General features: G+C 40.9%; 1 protein-coding gene across 1 annotated transcript in view; it reads right to left on the bottom strand.

Moving 5' to 3' along the window:
- Window positions 1-21,217, bottom strand: part of LOC117553586 (germ cell-specific gene 1-like protein) — a 37,779-nt gene extending 16,562 nt beyond the window's left edge. The window contains exons 1-3 of the mRNA XM_034227592.1: window positions 20,757-21,217; window positions 19,828-19,875; window positions 14,828-14,980 (exon numbers count right to left, since the gene is read on the bottom strand). Of these exons, the coding sequence (XP_034083483.1) occupies window positions 14,828-14,980; window positions 19,828-19,875; window positions 20,757-21,060 (505 nt within the window). The 5' untranslated portion in view covers window positions 21,061-21,217. The remainder of the gene's footprint in view (window positions 1-14,827; window positions 14,981-19,827; window positions 19,876-20,756) is intronic.
- Between the last annotated feature and the right edge of the window lie 3,216 nt (window positions 21,218-24,433).

Below are 24,433 nucleotides of genomic sequence, written 5' to 3' on the forward strand. Positions count from 1 at the left end.
CTCCATGGCATAATGCCGAAACCCGCAAAATAAAGCAAAACTCGAGACAACTTGAAAGGATATGGCGTTCCACTAAACTTGAAGAATCTCGTTTAATTTGGCATATTACTCTCAATGAATATAAGAAAGCACTGCGTAAAGCAAGAGCAGCCTACTACTCTTCATTAATAGATGAGAATAAGAATAATGCAAGATTTCTTTTCAGCCCTGTAGCCAGGCTGACAGAAAGCCACAGCTCGATTGAGCCTTCTATTCCCATAGCACTCAGTAGTAATGATTTGATGTGCTTTTTTAACGATAAAATTGTTACTCTTAGAAACAAAATCAATGACTTCTTGCCTTTGACCAGTATAGTGTTATCAACAGCTCCCGGAAACGTAAGTTCTAATATTACACTAGATAGTAAACTAGAATGCTTTTCAGCCATTAACCTTGAACAATTAAATTCAATGATTCTTCTTCTAAACCATCAACGTGTATCTTATCTGCATTCACACCGGACGCGATGTGAATATTCGCTTCGCTCTAATCGCTCCTATCGCATCGCTCTAGTCTAATGGTGCGTTCACACCGGACGTGATGCAAATATTCGCTTCGCTCTAAACGCTCGAGTTTCACCGCGGCTGCCAGCTGTGTTTACTCGCATCATTCAAACAAGACAAGCTGGCTCGGGAGCTACAACTACAACAAAATTAACATATTTTACCGTGATTAAATTGTAATACACGTTTCTAAATTATGCCGAAGTAACAACATACTGATACCGGTTAGTAAAAACCATGAATTAATGCTTTGACAAGTCTGCAGACAGACGGCAGGCGAAAAACCTTTTAAAATTCTTGTTTTCTGAATGGAGATTGGGTCGACCAGGCTAAGCTAACGTTATATATGCTCATTCCATACTCATAACAATGGCCTACAGACATAAATAAACCAGTGACTGTATTCGCCATGACACAGACAGTCTGTGGTTTAACTTTTGTCCAGTTTCTGAACAGATATGAGCTGTGATCTCTGAGTGCTAACTGCTAACAGCTAACGGCTGATGTTTTCTGGTTGAACGTCAGTGACGGCAGGCTGAGATCCTCACCGCTGATTGGCTTCCGCGAGAACGCGTCACGTGAATTTGACGCTCGAGTTGAAAAAATTGAACTCTCGCGTTTTACGCGGCACCGTTCAATCGCCTCAATCGCGTGATTCGCGCCGCGTCCACCGCTTCATGCTCGCCGTCGGAGTGAGTTTGCGTCTGTCCGCGTCCGCAGCATTAGACCCAATTCCAACTAAGCTGTTAAAGGACGTTTTTCCATTAATTAGCACCTCTTTATTAAATATTATGAATATGTCTTTATTATCAGGCTATGTTCCACAATAATTTAAAGTAGCAGTAATAAAACCTCTTCTTAAAAAGCACAACCTTGATCCAGAGGTTTTAGCCAATTATAGACCTATTTCTAATCTCCCGTTCCTCTCAAAAATTCTTGAGAAAGCGGTTGCAAAACAGTTGTGTGATTACTTAAAGGTGACATGTCATGCTTTTCCGGTTATTACCCGTCCCCTTGTGTGTTATGAAGGTTTTTATGCATGTAAATGGTGTGCAGAGTCAAAACCCTCAAAGTACACCCTGTAGCGAGTAAAACTCTAAAACAGAAAATACCTCCCCAAAATGCCTCGTTGGAGATACGTCACTGTCCATTTGATTCTTCCTGGTACATCATGACGTCATGTCGTCCCCGGAACTAAATTAACCAATCCGTGGAGCCGTTACGTTATGTCTGCGGAGCCGTTACGTTAAGCCCTCGCTGATTGGTCCAAATTGACCAATCCACGGACTTCCTCACACACTCAGTGCAGGCAGCTCTGCTGATTTCTCCTCCCTGCCTGCAGGCTGATAACAGACAGTTGGGATCGCGGCGAAATTCTCTCTGCAGACCTATTCTCACAGCGTTTATCAACCTTTTTCTTACTCAATATCAAGCCACACTTATTGTTTTTACTTCGGCTGTGACTTTGTGTGTGCTCAGGGTGAGTTTGGCTGTGTTTCGCTGTGTATCGATAAACAAGGAAATCACACCTCCACGGAGCTCAGACTGGTCCCGACCAATCGGAGCACACTGGGCTCACAGGGAGGGGGGGGGGGCAAGAGCTGCAACGAGCCGTTTAGTGGAGAGAGTGAATACTGCTGAATACACATACTTTACAGAGATGCTGTATGCGAAACCAATGTGAGTTTGGAAAATTGCACAGTATAAATCTATTCTAGTAGACCTCAACAATGGAATTATGATCAGTGGAAATGACCATGACATGGGACCTTTAACAAAAAATGATTTATTTGAAGATTTTCAGTCTGGCTTCACACATCATAGCACAGAGACAGCTCTGGTTAAAGTCACAAATGACCTCCTAATAGCCTCAGACAAGGGACTTGTCTCTATTCTTGTCTTGCTCGATCTCAGTGCTGCATTTGATACTATCGACCATGATATCCTATTGCAAAGACTAGAGCACTTAGTTGGCATAAAGGGAACTGCTTTAGGCTGGTTTAGGTCCTATCTGAACGCTCTCAGTTTGTACGTGTTGTAGGAGCAAACACAATAGTGGTGGCTTAAAGCCCACCTCTGCTCTGCGCCGTCCTTTAGATGAGCCTGGTCAGATTTAATAAAAGGAGTTCAAAACACCGGCATAAAAGTTATAACAATAATCAGATTTTAATACAGTAAAAAACACAATACGAAATACAGAGTGCCCTGAAACAGAACACTCCGGGCTCCCCACTCTACTGCCGTGCGATACAGATATCGGGACCAGCCAGTCAGAAACAGGGAGCATTTTGCATGAAGAAACAACAGTATATATGGACATATTTGGGGCGGAGATGTGTGTCGGCTCTTCCGTCCCATTTTACTCCTAAGCGAATCAGAGAGTCCGTGGGGAGGAGTTTGGGTCGGTTGCTCACTCCCCTAGGTGTTCTTACTGGTTGGATTCACTTTGGGTCGGGCCCAATACAGCGAATCAGAGTTCTGGGAAAAAGTATTTTTCTTCTGAACAGAGCGTGACAGCCTCGGAACTATACAAGGTCAGAATAACTTTTTATCTTATACCGGACCCAACTCCTTTAATTTCCCAGGGAAGGTTTCACACAAACTATTCTTTTCTAAACAATCAAACATTGTACACAGATATATTGGTGCTTGGGATTATTCGCCCCAGAAAGAACCTTGGAAAAAGAACATGTGTGTGTGTTAGTGAGGGAAAGTGTATGTGTGTGTGTGTGCTGATAAGCGGAGGCGTATGTGTGTGTGTGTTGATATCTGGGTCAAGGAGTTTATGTGTGTGTGCTGCATGGAGACAGGAGGTGTATGTGTGTGTGTCTGCTGATGGGAGGAAGTGTATGTGTGTGTCAGGGTCTCTGGGTCATGGAGTGTAAGTAAGAAGGTTTATATATATAGGATTACTTTAAACAGTCCCAAATAATACATGTTCACTTCAATACAGTTCAAGATAATACCTGTTTACTTTAATACAGTTTAGAACAATATCTGGGTGCTTTAGTGTCAACGATGAATCTTCCATGCAAACCAAAGTTAGCCATGGAGTGCCACAGGGCTCAGTGCTTGGACCTATTTTGTTCACACTATATATGCTTCCAATATTATAAGGAATCATTCTGTAAATGTCCACTGTTACGCGGATGATACTCAACTATATTTATCCATTAAGCCTGATGAAACCAATCACCTAAATAAAATGCAAGACTGCCTCAAGGACTTAAAAACGTGGATGACCTTAAACTTTTTGATGTTAAACACGACCAAAATTGAAGTTATTGTACTTGGCCCGAAGAATCTACGAAACAAATGATCTAAAGATATACTAACTATGGATGGCATTAATTTGGCCTCCAGTGAGACTGTAAGGAACCTTGGTGTTATATTTGATCAGGATTTATCTTTTAACGCCCACATAAAATCAATCTCAAGGACCACCTTCTTTCATCTACGCAACATTGACAAAATCAGGCATATCTTGCCTCAAAACGATGCAGAGAAACTAGTCCATGCATTTGTTACTTCAAGGCTGGATTATTGTAACTCCTTATTATCAGGGTGTACCAAGAAGTCAGTCAAGTCGCTTCAGCTGATTCAAAATGCTGCAGCTCGTGTACTAACCAGAGTTAGGAAAAGGGACCACATTACTCCTGTTCTGGCTGCCTTACACTGGCTCCCTATAGAACACAGGATAGAATTTAAAATTCTTCTTCTCGCCTACAAAGCCCTTAATGGGCAGGCGCCATCTTACCTTAAAGAACTCATTATACCCTACTGTCCTACTAGGGCATTGCGTTCCAAGAATGCAGGGTTGTTGGTTGTTCCTAGAGTTTCTAAAAGTACAATGGGAGCCAGAGCCTTTTCTTATCAAGCTCCACATTTGAGGAATCAGCTTCCAGTTTGTAATGTGTTCGGGCGGCAGACAGCCTATCCGTTTTTAAGAGTACGCTTAAGACCTTCCTTTTTGATAAAGCTTATAGTGATAAAATAAAATAATCTAATAAGAGTGCATTGACGTAGATACGTTGTGCCTCTTCACCTATACATTTTAGTTCTTACTCTTTCACTTAAATCCTAAAAACTTAGATCTTATATTTAAAACTTTATCCAAAACCTTTCCCCTCTCTGACCTCTCGATGTTCTAATAGAGCAGGGGTGGCCAACCAGTCAGAGGTTAAGAGCCACATTTTTTCTATGTTACTGCAAAGAGCCACATCAAACACACAGGCACTGATACCGCTTGTTTCCGTTTTTTTGTTTTCTGGAGACAAGATTTCAACCACGTCACTGATGCATTTTTGTGGCATTGGGATATATATTTTTTTAATCCTCTGGAGCAGAGAGAGGAGCTGTGGATTATTGTTATTGATTAATGCATCAGTGTTTCTTAGGGTCAAAAACACTAAATTCACAACTTAAAATGAAAGCGTTTAGTTTATTTAATAAAAGAGCACATGTTCAATGTGAAAAGTGACAGTAGTTATAGATTATTTGCAATTTGGTGCTATATATATATTAAAAAAAAAAATTATATATATTTTTTAAACACCTTGAATTTCAGGGGGGGGCGGGGCTCTGTTGGCGGGAAGCAGCGCCCCTCCAAAACAATGGTAGGGGAAACACTGGATAGTGTTTAATCAACGATAGGTTTCCCCCCCTCAAAGGTGATTGGTTCACTGCATCGCAGGTATTATTGTGATTGGCTCTTGGGCCACATCAAAATTAGACTTGCTGTCATCCTCTCATACTGACACCTGACACCACACATACACACGTAGGGAGAGCCGGGACGAAAGTAACACGGGACGAAAGTAACGGAGCGATTTTATCCGAGCCCAAACAACTTTGACCGGACAAATTACGTTAATACTTAACAGACCTACTAAATATCAGGTTTAACTGTCAGGAGTAGCTAGTGTTGTCACGATACCAACATTTTGGTTTCGATACCAAGTCAAGAATTGCGATTCCGATTATTTTTCGATACTTTTCTTAAAAAACAGTCTTAAATGTAATTATTGTGCTTTATTTCACACCAGAACCATAACCATAACACAAACTTTTAAACAATGAGAACAATAAATTAAATAAATGACAAGATTTCCTATTAAATACAATTAATACATTTCTTACAGACAGGCCTCGTGGTGTCCGTAGGCTTGCCCTCACTGTCAGAGATATCGCTCAAATACTTCCAAATTTCGCTTCTGGCGTCTTTTTTGTCAACAAGCCGAGGCGCAGCGGCAGTTGCACTCCCACTTGCAGCCATGCTTCTCGTTTTCTCACATGCTCTGGCAGCTAGCGCGTGCACGAGAGAGGGGAGGGACTTAGAGCGTGCTTGAGAGGGGCGGGACTGCAGGCACGGCTGCAGTGCAGGGAGTGGAAGCAGAGCGCTGAACACACACGGCTCTTATTAAAACGGCGCTTTCTCACCGGAGTACTTTCCCCCGTCATTCTTAAAGTACCGATACTAATGAAACGGAGGAATAGTAACGTTTTTAACGACAGGGTATCGCGGTATACCTTTCAAGTATCGGTACACCGTGCAACACTAGTAAGGAGTCAGTGTCTCTCCCCCAAACTCACACATATACAATTCGATATGAACTGAAGAGCCGCATGAAACTAGGCAAAGAGCCGCATGCGGCTCGAGAGCCGCGGGTTGGCCACCCCTGTAATAGAGGGTAACAGATTGCAGAGAGGCCTATCCCGGCCGGGGAGTGTGGAACGTAGTCACAGACCTACTCCTCACCTCTCACCAATTCCAATTAAGGTTCCAGTGGGGACCTCTTTCCCTGTGTGTGCTTCTCCACCTCTGTTTCTTACTTCTTACTTGCTAGCCTTTTCCCTCAACCTATCCTAAGGGAGTGCATGTATATAGACACGTTAGTTTAGCTGCTATAGGCTTGGACTGTCGGGGGGGGGGGGGGACCTTACTTCGCCTTTCTGTCTGTTTGTACCTGTGTACTCTCATGTTGCGATTAACCCAGCTTCCCCCAAATCTCTTTTTTGTGTCCATATATACGCCGGGATCCTGAGTCGAGGCTAATCCTGTTGCTGTGGTCGTGTGTCCTGGATCCTCTATCCTGAGCACTGGATCTGAGTCCTGGACTTCGAGTCGTGGCTGAACCTGTCTCTGCGGTCCTGCCAGACTCTCACCATACTACTTCCCTGATGGCTCCCACAAGATTGCTGACATCCTTGTGGATTCATCTTCTTATTACAGTCACATGCATTTCCAAACATTTGGTCTACCTACGCTGTAAAATGTATTATTTCTTCGATTTACACACGGCATCTATTGCACGTCTGTCCGTCCTGGGAGAGGGATCCCTCCTCTGTTGCTCTCCCTGAGGTTTCTCCCATTTTTCCCTTTAAACTGTGGGTTTTCTCTGGAAGTTTTTCCTTGTACGATGTGAGGGTCTGAGGACAGAGGCTGTCGTATTGTCATACTGATATTCTGTACAAACAAACAACAAACAAAAGTCCACTGAGACAAATGTAACATTTGTGATATTGGGCTATATAAATAAACATTGATTGATTGATGATTACTGAAGTACAAAACATTCCAATACAGTACAACTAAAAGAAAGCTTTGAAATGGTCTAGCTTTTGAGCACTTGAAGCCCAGTCTGTTAAAATTAGGGTTAGGGTTGGGTAGTATCTAAATTGTTTATCAAAAACAACTTTTAAATGCCTCAATATTCCACATTTTAACACACTACACCATGTTTTGCTCGGCTCGAGAAGCTGTAAATAAACCAACAGGCTGCTACAGATTCTACAGAATGTTTTTAAATGAGCTCATTGTCATTATAACTGACGTACAAAACGTTAAAATACTGTGCATCCTAGGTGGCTATTAAAAACACTTACTAATTGGCTTACTTTCGTGCACTTGAAGCCCAGTCCGTCAAAAATGAGGGTTAGGGTAAGTATGTTTAACAGAAACAACTTTTAAATGCCTTACTATGGAACATTTTAAAGCACCATACCATTTCTGCTAGGCTTGGGAAGCTGTAAATAAACCAACAGGCTGCTACAGATTCTGTACAGAAAATGTCAAAATGAACATATTTTTTGAAAGTATAAAAAGTATGAACTTGACATGGTTCACCTCGCACCTTACACACACAGCTCACTTCTTCAGAGAGTGAGTCATGCATAGGTTGAGAGGTTCAGTTAGATTTCCACTGAAAGTGAGAACGGGCAAAACGCAAGGGCGAGGCCATGAAAACACAACTCACTCAAACTTGAGTTTTTAAGGATTCAGAAGCAGGAGAGCATGCTGGGTTTGACTCCTGTCAGCTAAAAATGAAAAGATGAGGACACCATGACTAGATGACTGAAATATGGGCAGAAGTGCATTTCTGTTGTGATGCAAACGTTTGTGTCAACTCCATGAACCGATGAAACTGGCAGATGTAAAACGCACCTAAATCCGAATAAGTTCTGGCAAATGTTCTTGGGATTTTTACAAGGTTGCTATGCTACGAAACTATTTTAAGAAATATTTCTTCTACAGAGATGCCTGGCAACTATTTTCAGCTGCGGATGAATAAACATGTAGTGTACTTTTGAGTATTTACGTCAGCAGGATGGTGTGTGTGAGTTTGACTGAGAATTCCTGATTTGATTCTTACTTGTTTCCAAGTAGGCTAACAACTCTACGCTATTGTTCCCTAAAGCTATAAAGTAGAAATGTGATTTCTGAATAAAGTGTACAACCAGAACAGATGTCACATGAAACTAATGATGCAACAAGAAAGTAACCCAACGTTTGAAGGATATTTAACCAGTAAGGAACAGTCTCTTCATTGCTTCACATGTCAAAAAGATCAAAGGGGACTAAGCTGACTGTGCTCAGCCCAAAATCAAAGCATAAGTCAGACCAGGAGAATCCCATCTCCAACTCGAAGCTGATCAATATGCAGCCTCAGGCTCAGAAAGGTTTAAATATCCAATGTTCTAAAAAAAAGGTTTCTCTACAACTTTGTGAATAGTCAGGAGTTTGTCAAGTGTTGAACACAAGATTATCTTAACTGTGTTTGTAGGGGCATTCCTTTATAGACTTAGTGCTGGATGCTTCAAGATTAAACAATTCAACAAAAAACCTCTCTGCTCCTGCTAAAAGGCTCCCTGTGGTGTTCAAGAACTCTAATGGTGCTATGGTGCAATTTTTCTATTAGTGGGTCACATTTTAGTTTGTCCCATGCTTGCGCATGAAGACACAACACACCATTTTATTAAAGTAGGAACACCTGTCCTCCTTGTCCTTATCAAACTTGCCAGACTCTGTGTCTCCTAAATCTGAACAACTAGGTGGAAGCTAAATTGTGTCATGACCAAGCAACAAACTACAGGGCTGAGCAGCGCCAAAAAAGGCCAAAAGCGTTATTTCAAATGAAAACTTGGTGTTGGCTCTAAAAGGGAGTCAATCTCTGCAGACCACAATGTTAAAATGCCCAACTCAACAGCAAAAATATACAAGTATAGAGCCTGGTTTTTGTAACTAATATGTTTATATATTGTTATTAGGGGTGCACCGAATGGGAAATTCTTGGCCGAAACCGATACCGAAAATAGGAAACAGTTGGCCGAAAACCGAATGCCGAAAGGCCGAAAATGATTAATAGAAATATATATATATATACATTGGTAAAAAATGTATACATTATATATATATATATATATATATATATATATATAATGTATACCTTTTTTACCAATGTTGTTCAGCTACCTGATTATGGAAATAGACATGATTATGGCAAAACTTAACTTAAATAATAATCACTATTATGGGTCCATAACACATTTATTCAGCACTTTTGAATGCATACAGTACATTTATATATGTCATGTATTATTGCTAAAAAACATTATATCGCAGTCTTAGTGTCGCCAACTCGTTTCTAATATGCAAAGACAACAAATGCGTCTATGATGTATTTTCGATCAGACGAGATCTCTCTCCCCCGTCTGTGTGCGAGGGGGCGGGGCAGTTTACACACACGCAGCTGCTACATGCAGCGGAGCACACTGCGGAGATGGCGGAGAGAACGCGCTCCGAGGTGTGGTTAAACTTTACCCGTCTCGATGTGGAGAATACTTGTTACCATAAGTGCAATAAGAGTTTAGCATGTAAGCACGAGCAATGTGTCTAAACATTTAGCAAAAGTGCACCGCATGCAGACGGAGGAATGTACCGGGTTCGACCGTCTTTCTAGCAGCTCTGTAGCTCCATCCACGAGTAACGTTTCCACGTCAGGTGTTATGTATGCTAGCAGCAACACACGGAGTTAACTACATGATACAAACATGGGTTAATGATTAGAGGTAACTGAGTTATTTAGTTTGTTAACATTTCAGCTATTCTGTTTACAGTCTGTCATCAGATTATTTAATACGATTTGTTAAAGGCTCAGGGCAATCTCAATGACAAAGGTCAATGTCCCCCCCCCCCCCTGTGAGCCAGCCGCGAGCATGGTCGCCGCGTCTTTATTACGTCATCACAACAACACGTTAGGTTACCAACGTAAGCCTGTTCTGACATTCGGTGATATTTTTTCGGTGCTAAAACCCTTTCGGCCGAAAGGGCCTTTTTAACCATTTTCGGCCGATAATTTTCGGTGGCCGAATATTCGGTGCATCCCTAATTGTTATGCCTTAAAGCTATGCATTTTTAGGGACGCATTGGGTCATAGGTGTCATATCAGGTTGCTAACTGCTAGCTGTCTGTCAACACATTTTAGATTAGCCTGGATGCCAAGATGCCGACAACGTCAATCCTAGAGGAAGTCTGACGTAATAAAAAATGTCAAGACAGATTTATCGCTACGCATCTTGAGCCCTTTACTTACCACATAGACAGGAGTGGTATAGATTTACTTATCTTATTAATTGAACAAAGCTAATAAGCGCATTTCCCAAAATGTGGAGTTTAATTGAATAGAGAGATGAGTTATGGAGATCACATCTTAACATTTCAACTTGAATGCTGTCTTCATCTTCAGGAAAATCTTTATAGCTGCATCAGTTCAAATGTGATTGGCTCTACCCATGACCAGTCTGATTGTTGCATCTTTTGAAACTTCAGTTTTAAGGTTCAAGATTAACACAGTGAGATTCTCTCATTTCACCCTAGAATTCAGGCTATTCTAGGGCTAAAGGCTATTTTACTTGTACCACCTGGTTGTTTCGAAACAATAGATATGTTACAAACTTTTCACATCAAAGAACATGTTTGAAGTTTGGAGCCAGGTGTACTATTCCTCACCCAATGGCACTTTTATACATTTCCTGAGCCTGATATGTTAAAGTCAGCGAAATGCTGAGTTTTTGCCGTTGAGCAGAGTATATTTCGCTGCTTATTCACTGTCTAGATTGTGGTTGTCAGGATCGTTTTCACAGAGTGGATTAGTATAGAGAGAAGGTCATTGTTAAATCCTCCACCAAGAGAGAAGGCCGACTGGAAACAGGCTGGATATCTTCGCAGGGGCTGAAAGGGGCTCATACGTTTTGGTCATATGCCATCATTGAAACAGAACAAAGGTCTAAATTGTTTGAAAGTCTAACTGAAATTACAAGTTTACAGTATACCTATCCTGTTTGTTGAAAGATTTGTGTATAAGGGGCTTTGCTAAACACATTTGGGGCTTAAAGAGCCTGTGACAGCATCCCAACAACTGTTGTGCAATGAAATATTGGGCTACTAGTAATCTCGAACCGTCAGTTTAAAAAAGAAAAAGCGATACCGTTCCGTTAAATATCAATAATTTCGAACATCGCGGGAAATTCCTTCGACTCATTTTGAAGTTTTGGGGGAAGCCGGAAGTGACGTCAATGCGGGAACGCTTCACTATGCGGCGAGAGAGCCAAACACGGACAAAGTGTGTTGTCATGCGTAGAAATGGTGAATTACTGAGTTTAGGCACGTTAATAACGTTTTAATGAAGTTGACTACAGTATATTCATATTTGTCAGTGCTTTCATGTCAATTCGGCGAACATAAACATAAATGATCGTGGTGAAGATGATGATTACATTAGGATTAAAAATCGGAAGTGAGAGCTGAATTTCCTCCCGTAGGATGTGATATAAAAACAAATCGATTATTTTTGTAGTTGTAAACTCAAGTGGATGAAACTACATGAATTAGTGCTTTCATGTCAATTCGGCGAACATATGATACATTAAATGATCGTGAGGATGATGATTAAAAATCGTTTGTTTGAGCCGGTCTGCATTTCCTGATGAGAAAACAAACCGATGCTTTTTGTAGTTGTAGTACACCAACACAAACGTGTGTTTTTTTCACCACAATGTTGGGGAAATTAATGGATAAAATGCACGTATTATTATTATTATTATTCCCACTCCGATCGGGACACTAGGTCCACCGTTTCCCCGCAGCGAGGCTCCCCCCGTTGACAGTTTACTGGGCTGGGTGCAGTCGCGGACTGGCCATCGGGACGAATCCCGATGGGCCGGTACCGAAGTGGGCCGGTCGGATAAATCACTAGCACATCCCCCATAGGCGGCGCGTGAGGCTCAGGTTTGGGAAGGCTAAATAACTTTTTTTACCTGACGCTGCCCGCCTCCGGCGTCTATAGAAAAGAGATCAACTCAGTGTGCGGAGTTTAAATCTCTCAAGTCATATTACAGGATAAAGGAAATACAGTTTAAACTGCCGTATGCAGAGAAGACGCCGACGTGTCGCACTTATCATTCATATTACATCATCAATCAGATCATCGATCATATAATATCATAATATATCATATATTTCCTTATCTGCCGTGTCTGGCCGTGCAACACTTACAGTGTCACATACTGTATGCAGAAGTATTATTTTTAGCAACACATTATGTTGACGAAACACAGTCAAATGTAATTAAAGTCAGATCCACTCGTGTCTTAGACGTGAACGCGCTCTCAGCTGGTGAGAGAAACCCTGGCTTGATTTACCGAGTTCATAACCAGCGTCGTAGGACCGCTTAGCGAGATCTCGTTTGTTAGTTTGTTGTTGTTAGTTTGTTTGTTACTCAAACATATCCAGGGTCTGTTGAACTGGCTTCGTAGTACAGGGCACAGGTGGCTGGCAGCGCTAATGTCAAAGACACAGACATTGCATTATATTTGTATTTTACCAGGATGCAGTGACACAAATATTTACATATTTACATTTACTATCTACAGCACCCGCCGCCCCTGACATCCCCCACTCCCCCCGTTGACAATTTACTAGCGGTACCGAAGTGGGCCGGTCGAGAGTCCCGGGATGATTTTTAGTCCCATTCCACCACTGGCTACATGACCGTATGATCGCCCATATTGACGCACCTAATTCCTAAACTTCTAACAGATACAACATAAACCGATCCTTCAGCCTCATATGAGCTCTCAGACACGTTCAAAATTAAACTGTCATCGCTGTCTGAGCTTGCTGCTGTGTGCACCATCGTGCGTTTACATGCAGCTGCTGGGATCCTGAACGGTGCAGCTGGAGCGCTGTGCCCGCAATGACGTCACACGTAATTTGGCGGGACTTGAAGAATCCCAGAGAAGATCCAGAAAATGGTCAACATTGAAGGGCAGATTAATGGTTATCAAAGTACAAATATCCAAAATCAGTTCAGTAACGGTTTTCAAGGGGACAATATTTACTCAAATTGATGGGTTTGGATGATGGGGGAAACTCGTGTCACAGGCCTGCGCTGCTTATGATGAAATATGTCGAGGCAAGAAATACATTTGTAACACCTAAATCCAGACAGTTAAGCAGCTGGAAACCAATTATTGTCATGCGTTACGTTCTGTATAGCACTCCCTACATTACTACGTGACTTTTTACATTACTCTGTGTTGTGGCTCGAATTACCGGGTAAGGTACGTGTGCAGCGGTTACAGGAGTATGTGCTGCTTGTTTGTTTTGAAAATCTTTTACATCTGGACCCATAAAATATAGCTAGTGATATGTATAGATAGTGATAGCTAACGCTAGCTAGAACAACTCGTTTCTAAAGGTGCGTTCAAACTGGACACGTGCAGTGCAATGACCCAGATTTAGCGGCACGTATGAAGCGAGTGAGACAGGTGGAATATCGATGTTCATGAATGCATGTGTTCAAATCACAGACCATCTATATGGCATGATAGATTAATTCAATGCTTTATTTATGTTACAGGATCTTATTTTTGACTGTTTACGGAGCAAGGTGGCTTAGCCTAGCCTAGCTCCATTCACAAAACAATCATTTTATAAGGGGTTTGCTTGCCATCATGTGAAAAGACCTGACAAATAATTACTCCAGGCTTAATCAGTATCATTACGTAGTTTGGAATTTTATGTTTTGATTTATTTTGGAATCTCTCTGATATGTTTATTGTAATAAAATGATGGCAAAATATGTACATTTTGGATTCATACCCCTGTATTATACACGATTGATTCAGCAGACTTGTTACTTGCCAGAGGCAGTGAATACACTTCTGTGGAATTCAATGAGTGTCTTTGGATGATGTTATGAACCCAGAAACAAAGCTTTTTGCTTTCCCGACATATCTGGGACTTTCACAACATGCACATAGCAGCAAGATAAGGATTTCAGCAATGGCTTGGTTGGTATCTACTGTAAGTATGTAAATAGAGATGAGCCCCGACTCCTCTCTGGTGCATCTATAGTTTCAGCGACTCCAGTAAACGGATGATGCCTTGGTCACACATTCAAGTACTGTAACACGAGGTGAAACGTAGCCCCAATTCCAGTGCGAATGCACTATAGTGAAGACAAAAACATGGCAATGAGTGTGCAGAAGCTTCAGATGAAATAGCGTGGACGAAAGGAAACTAGCCACCAATTCCTGGGTGGAAGCTAGTACGCATACAGCTGGGTGGCTAGCTTAATCTTTCCGAGTGGAATACAAACTCAACAGCATGCTTAATGTATAGACAACATATCACTAAAAGTTGTTAAACAATGTGTGCACTTTGAAAAAGGTTGCGTCATATTTTGGCTATGAAGGGATCTCAATTAGTAGAACACTACAGAAGACAACGAGTACGTTTTCTTTCAGAAACATAAGAAAACATATTTCTACTTCTAAAGAAATTAAGTTTTCACTCTAACTTCAGTAAAAACACCCAAAAAGTGAAGAGATTCTCTTTTGTATGTTAACTGCAACCATCTACTGTATATTCAACATTTAGATTTGAATCCTATAACTGTGCTTCATTTTATGGCAAATATGACAAATAAAATGAAGCTACTCACCTGAGAGCACAGTGAATATGGCAGCGAAGGCGTTGAGCTTGAGGCCGTCGATGACATTGCCCAAGTGACACACCTCTATGGACATGAGGAGGCCTCCGGTGGCCAACAGGAGGATGTATAGGCACTCAGCAACAATGCACAGCCACAGCACTCCTGTGGATACAATTGATTATGGCAAAGGAATAGCAAAGAGGAGAAACCTATTCAAATTGTGGGTGCAGGGGTGAACACGGTTGAGGGAATGACGGAGGGGGTGTAGTGACAGGAATGGAGAAAGGAGGGATGGGGGATGGGGACTTGGAAAAGAATATGGGTAAGTAGGGGTGAAGAGAGGAGAGGAAAGAGACTGGAGGAGAAGGAGGATGGGGACAAGAAGGAGACGAGGGAGGTGGACAAGTGACCCATATCATTAACCTTCACAGTCACGGAGAGGATATATCATCCTCCAAGGGAGGAACAGCATCCGGAGCTCAGGTCTGTGAGCGAGGAGACTAAATATCAGCGGATTTAGAAACCGATAAATGTACACAGCGGTGTAATTGCATGAATCACCCAAGGGCAGGTACTGATGTGTCTCAATTAATCACAATGTGGACTACCGTACTGTGCCTGTTACTCAGAATAATTTAGAGTGAATTTTAAATGTTCATCCCTGAGCTAAAGATTTATTTTTAACTGCTCTCAATTGAATTCCACACACAGATGTCTTTATTAAATGCATATAATTAGGGCAGAGGGGATTAAGGAACATTTGATTAGACTAGTCTTGAAAGCATTTGGTTAAAGTATATCTTTTCATTTTGCTTTGATACAAGTACAACTTTAATCATACCAGCAGAAAAGACAAATGCTCTCAAGTGAATGTGAAGCATAAGGGGACCAGTGATAACATAACTTAATACACTCTGAATGCACTGGCATCTAAGCTGTCTGAAGATCTCTTTATTTTCAGGGTCAGTGTCTGGTTTTCTTGAGGAGAGGCAATCACTTACGTAGTTGCCCTGTTCCAGACCTTTATATTGCGCCCACATGTAGGGTTGTTCAGCTATTTTACTATTGTATACAGTATATTGGGTTATAACTTAATAACCTTAAAATGAATCCTCGTCAACCTCTTCTCTTCCGTTGCAAAACTAATAAAGAAAACAATGAGTTCAATTAATTTCTATTGTTAGTACTGGAAATATATAAGTAATATGGATAAGTGTACAAACTTAATTTGATGTAGACAAAAAAGGTTTTTGTTGCAGGGATGACGTTTTGTCGGCCAACAAGGAAGTTAGCATCGCAAGGGCTCCTTTGACAACGGCAATGGGACTTACCATTGAATTTGGAAAGCTAACTCGATGGCAAACAAATGTGTATGATACTAGAAGAATCTCAACATTTGAACACCACACTCTAAAAACAAATGCCTTGGCTCAACAAAGAAAATCAACGCAACAGTTTGCATCGATGTTTATTGAGTTAAGACAACGAGAATGAAATTGTCTTAAAGCAACAAAGTTATTTGAGTTAGGGGAGAAGGCTTTTCCTCTACAATCAGAGGTGTTTTTAATTACCACTTACTTCATTATTGGTAGCATAAACACAAGTTTTAAGTTGATTACTCAAAAGATTAAGTTGTTCCGACTTGTTTTACCGTATGACTTAAAAGGAATTTTAAGTTGTATGTACTTAATTACCATCATTGTGAACACACGTTTTTAAGTTGACAAACATTTATAAATGAAGTTGCTCCAAATATATTGTTTTCAATTGTTTTTTTTCTTAGCTTTTTCATGTTTTTACCTTTAAAGAAATTAATTAATTGATTCCACAACAAAAATATTAGGAAATTCACTTTTTATTTTGAACTGCAGTTGTTTATTTCAACACATGATGTTTCAATGAGGAGAGAATTCATTTAGTTTGAACATGTATTGACACATGCCTATGATAAGGTGCATGAACACCTGAAATCACAGCTGACTGCAGGAGAGAGGACAACCATTTTATAGTTTGGCTGCAGCACGGTGATTGGCTGCTGGAGAATGAGGTGAAATGTAATAGGTTAAAGAGAACACCTGTGATGAGCTGATTATATGCAGCTACGGAGTGAATGTATATACACCCAGTCTTCCTGAAAGAACTTGCGCTGAGCTTAATTTCAATCTTGAAAAAAAAGATAAATAGCACAAATTTAAATTGCCCCACAAATAATAAATAAACACATTAGCCATATTACCATGGGACATGGGGACACAGCAAATACATGCTGCCATCACATCGAAGTTAGAGGCCGTTGCATATTTAAAACCAGTGCCAAATGTGTAACATCTGTAAAGTCTTTGTAAAACTACAGAAACTAACTCTCAATGGCCACCAGTCTGCAGATCACACACATCCATTTTACAAAAGATGTAACAAAGATGTTTACACTGCCGACAGTCATTATTTCAAACAGTGTGAACACATTTAACGCAGAATGCTTGCTCATTCATTTGTTTCCCTCGACCACGATGGTTGCCATCGTATGGTCAGATCCTGGGGTGGACCGGTCACTGATGAAGGCGATATTCATGTCCTTTTGAAGCACATTAAATAATAGGTTAGCGCAGAAGAGATAATGAATTAGGTAATGCATACTTTTCAAACTGTCACTCTTAGCGAATTCAGAGCCATTATTACCAGCTGCTAAAGCAACGCTGGTCTTGTTTTCACCTATTGAGTCTGCATGTGTGTGTCGTCATGGCAATGTGGTCCTGAAGACACACAGAGGTGCTTTTGAGTACTTTGCCTAGTGTTTAAATGCATGTGGACAGATTTTGTCAATCACAACCGTGCAAGTTTTAGTGTATCTTCTCATCTGATTAGCAGGTTCCATACAATATGTGAACTGGTTAAGTGAAGAGCAGAAGCCACTTTTCAAATGTTACACAATCCTTTTCCCATGCCATTGCTGTCAACACCTATCCATGCTGAACGTTGCTAAGATATTATTGATTGGGGTGTGGCCAAAAGTGCAATATGCTTCAAAATGTAGCTGACAGAGAGCAGTGCTTTTGTCCTGTGTTTTTACACTGTGCCCGTGGATTTTATTTTATTTCAAGATTTTTAATGACGTCGCTAAACTCCTTGAAAAGGTCCTCTTCCTTTTCTCCAAGGTACACGACAAGGCAGCGGATGGCTATAGTTCTCTGCGTACTTTAATTGTATTGTGCTATTTTGAAAAAGGAAAAAAAGAGAAATGACCTAAATGAATATATTCTGAATGGGTGACTGCCAACAACTTGCATTTCAATGACAACTCTAAATAAGGATCCTACCTCAAGAAGCATCCTTGATCTGCTTCACCGAGATTCATTTTTAATAAAAAGCGATATCACAATAGTACCCAAAGTATTTGTACTCTCACAGTAGCCTCTACTTTGTATCCTCTCACAGAACTATTCACAGTTCAAAGGCTAATCATTTTGGTCAAACAGCAGTTTGCCTATACAGTGCAACTACAAGGCTATCTACTGTATTTGAATGACAAAAGATGACACTCACCTTAAAATGTCCTTTGTATATTTCTATTTGTCTTAACTGTGGGAACTTGTCCAGGCATGTTAAGTGGGAGTGGACTTGAAATCCTTAACTCAAGGTGTAGAACAATTAAGTTATCAAGCCAATTGCATACTTACTACAACTTGAATTTAGTTTTAAGTCAATTAACGCAGAAATCAGAGTTCAAATTACACACAATATTAAGTTGATGTAATTACCAACATTATTACGTCAACACAACTTATAAATTAATGTTTGCAACTTAAAATGTTTATCTAAATCAATTAACTCACATTTTTATCTTGCAACCATGCATTTAATTAAGTGGAGGTGAAAGGTCGCCAGAGTTCGTTTTTCGATTTTTCAAACGTAAAAGCAATCGGCAGTAAAAAGCGGACGTTATGCTGTAAACAAACTACATGATGGTTGCATGGCTGCGCATCACCACCGCTAAGCTAAAGGTGGCTATTGGCTAATGTTCGACGTGATGAAGTTTAGTCTCATTTGGTCGCTTGTTAGTAACCGCCGTTTTCAAGACACCTAAAAGCTCAGACGTATTTTAAATCATAGAACAAAATGTAAATATCTTTTAAGATTTTGTTAACAGGAGGAGTTGAATGACAAAAATGCTAACGAATTTAAAGGTTTAGCCCCTCATCACGCACTTCTTAATAGAGATCAACAAAACAACAACACTAGAGACACTGTTTTAGCCTTGGTATTACATTTGAACATCGATAAAAAGGAAGATGTATTTGTTTGAGACCAGGGTTAACTACTACAGAGCTAACTCCGTGCTATGGCATAATAGTCATTCATTCTATTAATAATCAACAGTTAGCCTACTTATAAAGCTTCAGATTTAATGTAGGCTCACAGATGAAAGAAGTATGGCAGCCAACAGATGTTCTAACAACTGTCTCAGTGGTGCAAGCATTGCCAGTATTTCATCACAGTGACAAAATATGTTAAATGCCATTTAAATGTCAGTCTTCTGACACAGAACGATTTGAAAAGCAATGTATTTCTATTGGTAGTATGTTTCGTGCCTGCACCAAATAACAAATTAGAAGGAAAAAAAGAATTAAAAAATACAGATTTCAGTATTCTGACAATAATTGTGGCTTGATTGAGTAAGAAAATGTTTTTATGAACCACACAGCTTCCGGTCTTCCAAGACCCGACCGGACAAAAAGACGTGGTGCAGGAACATACTACCAATATAAATACATTGCCTTTAAAATCGTTGTGTGACACGAAAAAAAAATGGTGTTGGTGAACACGAATCAATAGATTAAATGTATTTTGTGACTATAACACAAAATGCCGTGAGACTGGGTTGTTTAACCAGTGGACCAACTGGCACCTCTCAAGGTACCGGTCCACACTGCGTATGGTACATTTACTTGAATCGGGGACCTAAGGATGTATGAATTGTGTGAGTGATAACATTTTATGAATATACTTACCTCTTTCATTTGAAGGTGCGACATTAAGGAAACTTCTGCAGTTTTCACCTAGAAAACAATAATTAGACATTTAATTGACAGTTGGTGTATAAGCACTATGCAACATGCTGATAAGCGAAACAGGAAATCCATCGTGTATTACTGTATTATCAGATAGAGATAGAAAGTCTAGCTCTATCCACAGATAGAGCTGATATGTAAAAAACAAAATCAATATTTAATCCAATCTGTGAACGGATTTCCTTTGTGTTGTGCGAAAACAAGCTCAACAATTTCCCCTAGCAGATCCACATGTCCAGTTTTTCCTCTTCCTGAATTTTAATATTGCACTAAAAACCTTTTAGTTTTTGGATTATTATTCAATTATTAAGCAACTCCAATATGTTAACTTGAATATTGTACATTTTTAAATGTACCTTTCTGACACATTTATAGACCTACAATCCTTATTCTCAGTTCAGCAAAAACTTGGTTTGAAATTCCGATATATATTGTTTGGACAAACACCTGCTTCTTCAACACTGATGACCAGGTGTTGCATTTTCTTATTTCTCATCAATATCTTTTATTTGTAACAGTTATAATATGACACAATACAATAACCTACACTTTAGACAAGACGTTTCAAATACTCAGAGCAAAAACAGACAAAAATGAGCAGCAGTAGTCAAAACATGTGTACTTGATGTTATATTTGGCACCACATGGTTGTAACCATTTCATGGATAGTGCTGTGCGTTTCTGATTTAACTTTTAAATATATTTCTGGGATCGATAACTAAATATAGTCTGTGTTAAACCAGGTGTCTTTATGGAAGATTTTTACTCAAAGCATGACTTTGGTGACGATGCGCCTCCGTGACGCACAGCCTGCGCGCCCCGCTGCGCACCCACTCATCCTCGCTGCTCGTTTCTTTTCAAAAACTCACCGGTCATGTTAATGTTCTGCTCGCAGGAGAACCAGATCCCGGTGTGAAACTTCCTCATCACGTACTTATCCTCCCCGGTCTCCCAGATGTACTGCACCAGCCTGGTGTCGTTGAGGTTGGAGCTGTTGAACCTGATGCAGAACGACTGCCTGGTGGCGGTGAACGGGCCAGTGCAGAACGGCTTCACCACTTTGCGCGTCCCTTCGCACCAGTAGCTGGTGGTGAGAGCCGACACCGCCAGGAACAAAGCCAGGAAGTTCAAGGTGAGAGCCATAGATGCTCTCCGGCGTCGGTCTATCCCCATAACGGCGACCGGAGGAGTGAAAACGCGTAACTTAATCCCTTAGCCTTGTATGACACCGAATTCTCTCGATCCCTCCTCAAATTTTAATAATCCGGTTATTCCCGGCAGTATATCCGCGGCTAATTATGGTCTGGCCCCTGCGATGTGTGTCTCACATCTGCTCCTCCACCGCTGCTGATTCCCCTTTTGTAGGCTGCCACCCCACATACTCACATCATACACCCCCTCACACACGCCTCTCTTTAAGGGGCCACATACATTATTTAGTATCGCCTTTCTATAAAGCTGGGGGACTTTAAAGAGATAGATAAAATAGAATGGTCCAGATTTTAATCAGTTTAAATCATTACTTTTAATCTAGAGAATTACAATGGAAAGTAATAAAGAGGGGCTTATTTATTACCATTGCCCCAATAATACAGAACCGAGTAGGAATAAATAAAACTATAAACCTTACGCAGTGTTTTCCTAACATGCTCTATTAACAAATACGAACAAATTAGAAAATTCCAAAGTCTTTGCATTTTTGGCAAATATGTGCAGAATGAATATTTGACAACAAGGCAAACACTTTCATATATTACCTCATTATGCTGACGAATACTGCACATCTGAGAGCATTATGTTCTCTTGTGTTAAGGGAGGCACCTTTTCAGGGACTGGAGGCAGACTGTTGTTCTGGGGGGTAAATTGACCCACTCGACCTCTCTCTGACCATTTGAATGTATTAGTTAGAATTTTATATTCCTTCTAGGATAATAAAGATATGATGATGATCCCCATGGTGTGCCTAGTTACGTTTTAAAATGTGGGACCTCACTTAGAGAGGATTAAAAAACGTAGGGGGTTATAGCACAATAAAAAATACCTCAAATAAAACAAATGTCTTGCATACAGTCAAGAAACATCATTTAATCGTTTATTTGAACCGGGACAATGCACATTAATGAACATTTTAAACAAAATAATGCTTTGAAATGTAAATGAGCCGGATTTTAGCTTTGAGCTAATTTCCATCCGTAGTCCCGTCACATATAACATTTATGAACAAAACATTTATATACATGGCAAACAGAAATACATGATATGCAGAAAGAGCATGAGCAGCAGCATTTACCACAAGGTAGTACAATGTAGCAGCTACGACATGTAAAGTGCAGGAGGAGATAAAAGAGCTACATAAAGTGCAAGAGGAGATACCCCTGTGTTAAAGTGCATTTAGCGGTGATTGCACATCTGTTTGATTCTCAACCATTCTTTGAGTTGACCTTTGAAGCTATTGAGAGGGACAATCCCGTATCTCAGTTGGGAGGCTATTCCACAATGAGCTGCCTTTAATGGAGTGGACATTTTGTCCAAAAGTGGTCTGTCTGCAGTGGACCACAGTCACCTCCACAGGGCGACTGTGGCTGTGAGGGAGTGCGGTCGTCTTTCAACCAGAAGGTCGTGGGTTTGATCCCAGCCCGTGCAGTCAACATGTCGATGTATCCTTGGGCAAGATACTTAACCCTGAGTTGCTCCTGATGGCCAACGGTGTGTGAATGTTAGGTCCTAGAGTAACATACACTGCTCTGTATGAATGGGTGAACGACATGTAGTATGTAAAAGCGCTTTGAGGGGTCTTTAAGACTGGATAAAGCGCTATATAAGTACAGTACAGTCCATTTACCATTCCTCTGCAGCGTCCAGTTTTTTTTGTGTGGATGAATTCCCCTAAGGGTAAATGTAAACATTTATAAAAAAAACAAATACTTTTAAAAGACTTAAAATGGTCAAAACTCAAGAAATGGTGTTTCTCAAGGATGGTATGAATCTGGCTTTCTGTCAAACACCTTGATAGCTCTCTTGTACAGCTGTTCTATCAGTTTAAGGTTTGTGGCACAAACCACATTCTTTAACTAACAATTATGTCAATAGCACAAAGGGATATTTGTGTGTCTGCGAAACAAGTAAATGAGTATATAAAGCAGAGGGAAGTATACACAGGGGATACGGAGAGAGGATTTAAAATCAAAATGAGATTAAGTTTGATGAAGGAAAAGCTGTTAGAATCAGAAAGACACCACAGTAACTGCTTGACCCAAAACATGCACGGCAAATACACTACTCCTAAGCAACATAACGGGAAGTAGATCGATAACAAATTATAGAGATTTCCTGACTTAATTATTCTCTCTGTTGTTTTCCCATAATATTAGAGTCCCTATTGCATCCCTCCAATGAAAGAGGAGACAACAACTGCTGACTGCTAAGGTTTATCAATCCAAAAACAGACAGTTACCACCTCTGTGCAATTGCTACCAGGGGACTATCTGCTGGTGTCGGGTCAGGATGGGCCGGACAACTTTCAATCAGGCACAGAGAGACAGAGAAATCCATGAGGGTGGTGACAGCGTGAGGTTTGTTAACACCCACACTGTCCTGAGAGTGATGGCTGTTATCTCCAGTTTGTATTTGCCTGTCTGAGGATGTTCGGCACATTGTGATGTCCATCAGTAATTTCCTCTGCTACATGCTGTAGTATAGAGTGTGTGTGTGTGTGTGTGTGTGGTGTGTGTGTGTGTGTGTGTGTGTGTGTGTGTGTGTGTGTGGGTGTGTGTGTGACATGGGGGGATGTGTGACTTAGTAGGCTGTCGGAGAACTGCAAACGTTTGTCCCTGTGAGATTTAAAGTCATCATTCTTAGCGCCTTGCCTTACCCCTTTTTCTGACCAGCACCAACCCATTTCACACACACACACACACACACACACACACACACACACACACACACACACACACACACACACACACACACACACACACACACACACACACACACACACCCCCATCAGTGCAGCATTTTAAAGCTGATGTACCCCATTGAAGCTCTACAATACGGTCGGTCGATCTCATCCCCCTCTACATTCTTCCAAGCGTCCAACCATAATTAATATCAGTGATGTATGCTCTGTCTCTGTGTCACATGACTCCCACAGGGCGAGGGGTAATCAATAGTGAATGGCAGTGTCCACAGGATAGATACGGACGGTTTGATCCTGCATCATGCTAGCCCTTGATCTATACTGTTACTGTAGAGGATCACTCTCTGGAATATCTTGCCGAGGGCCAGGGCCAATGCTTCCCTCCCCCTGTACCCCAGAGCGAAATAAGAAAAACTCCAAGGACAGGCGGTGCCATTGATTCTCATCACATGTGGTGACCTTGCAGGGCCCTGACATGGAGGTGTGAGGCAATTCAGACGGAGAGATTAATATTGGAGATGTTTCATCTTCTCACCGCAGCAGGGCTGGTTAGCGTAGCCGGCTCAGGCAGGGTAAATATTGTCAGAGGAGAAGGCGCTGAGGTCAAAGTATGTTCCATAGGAGAGTGAT

This window comes from Gymnodraco acuticeps, unplaced genomic scaffold (assembly GCF_902827175.1).
Source record: "Gymnodraco acuticeps unplaced genomic scaffold, fGymAcu1.1, whole genome shotgun sequence".
In the NCBI taxonomy this organism is placed as follows: domain Eukaryota; kingdom Metazoa; phylum Chordata; class Actinopteri; order Perciformes; family Bathydraconidae; genus Gymnodraco; species Gymnodraco acuticeps.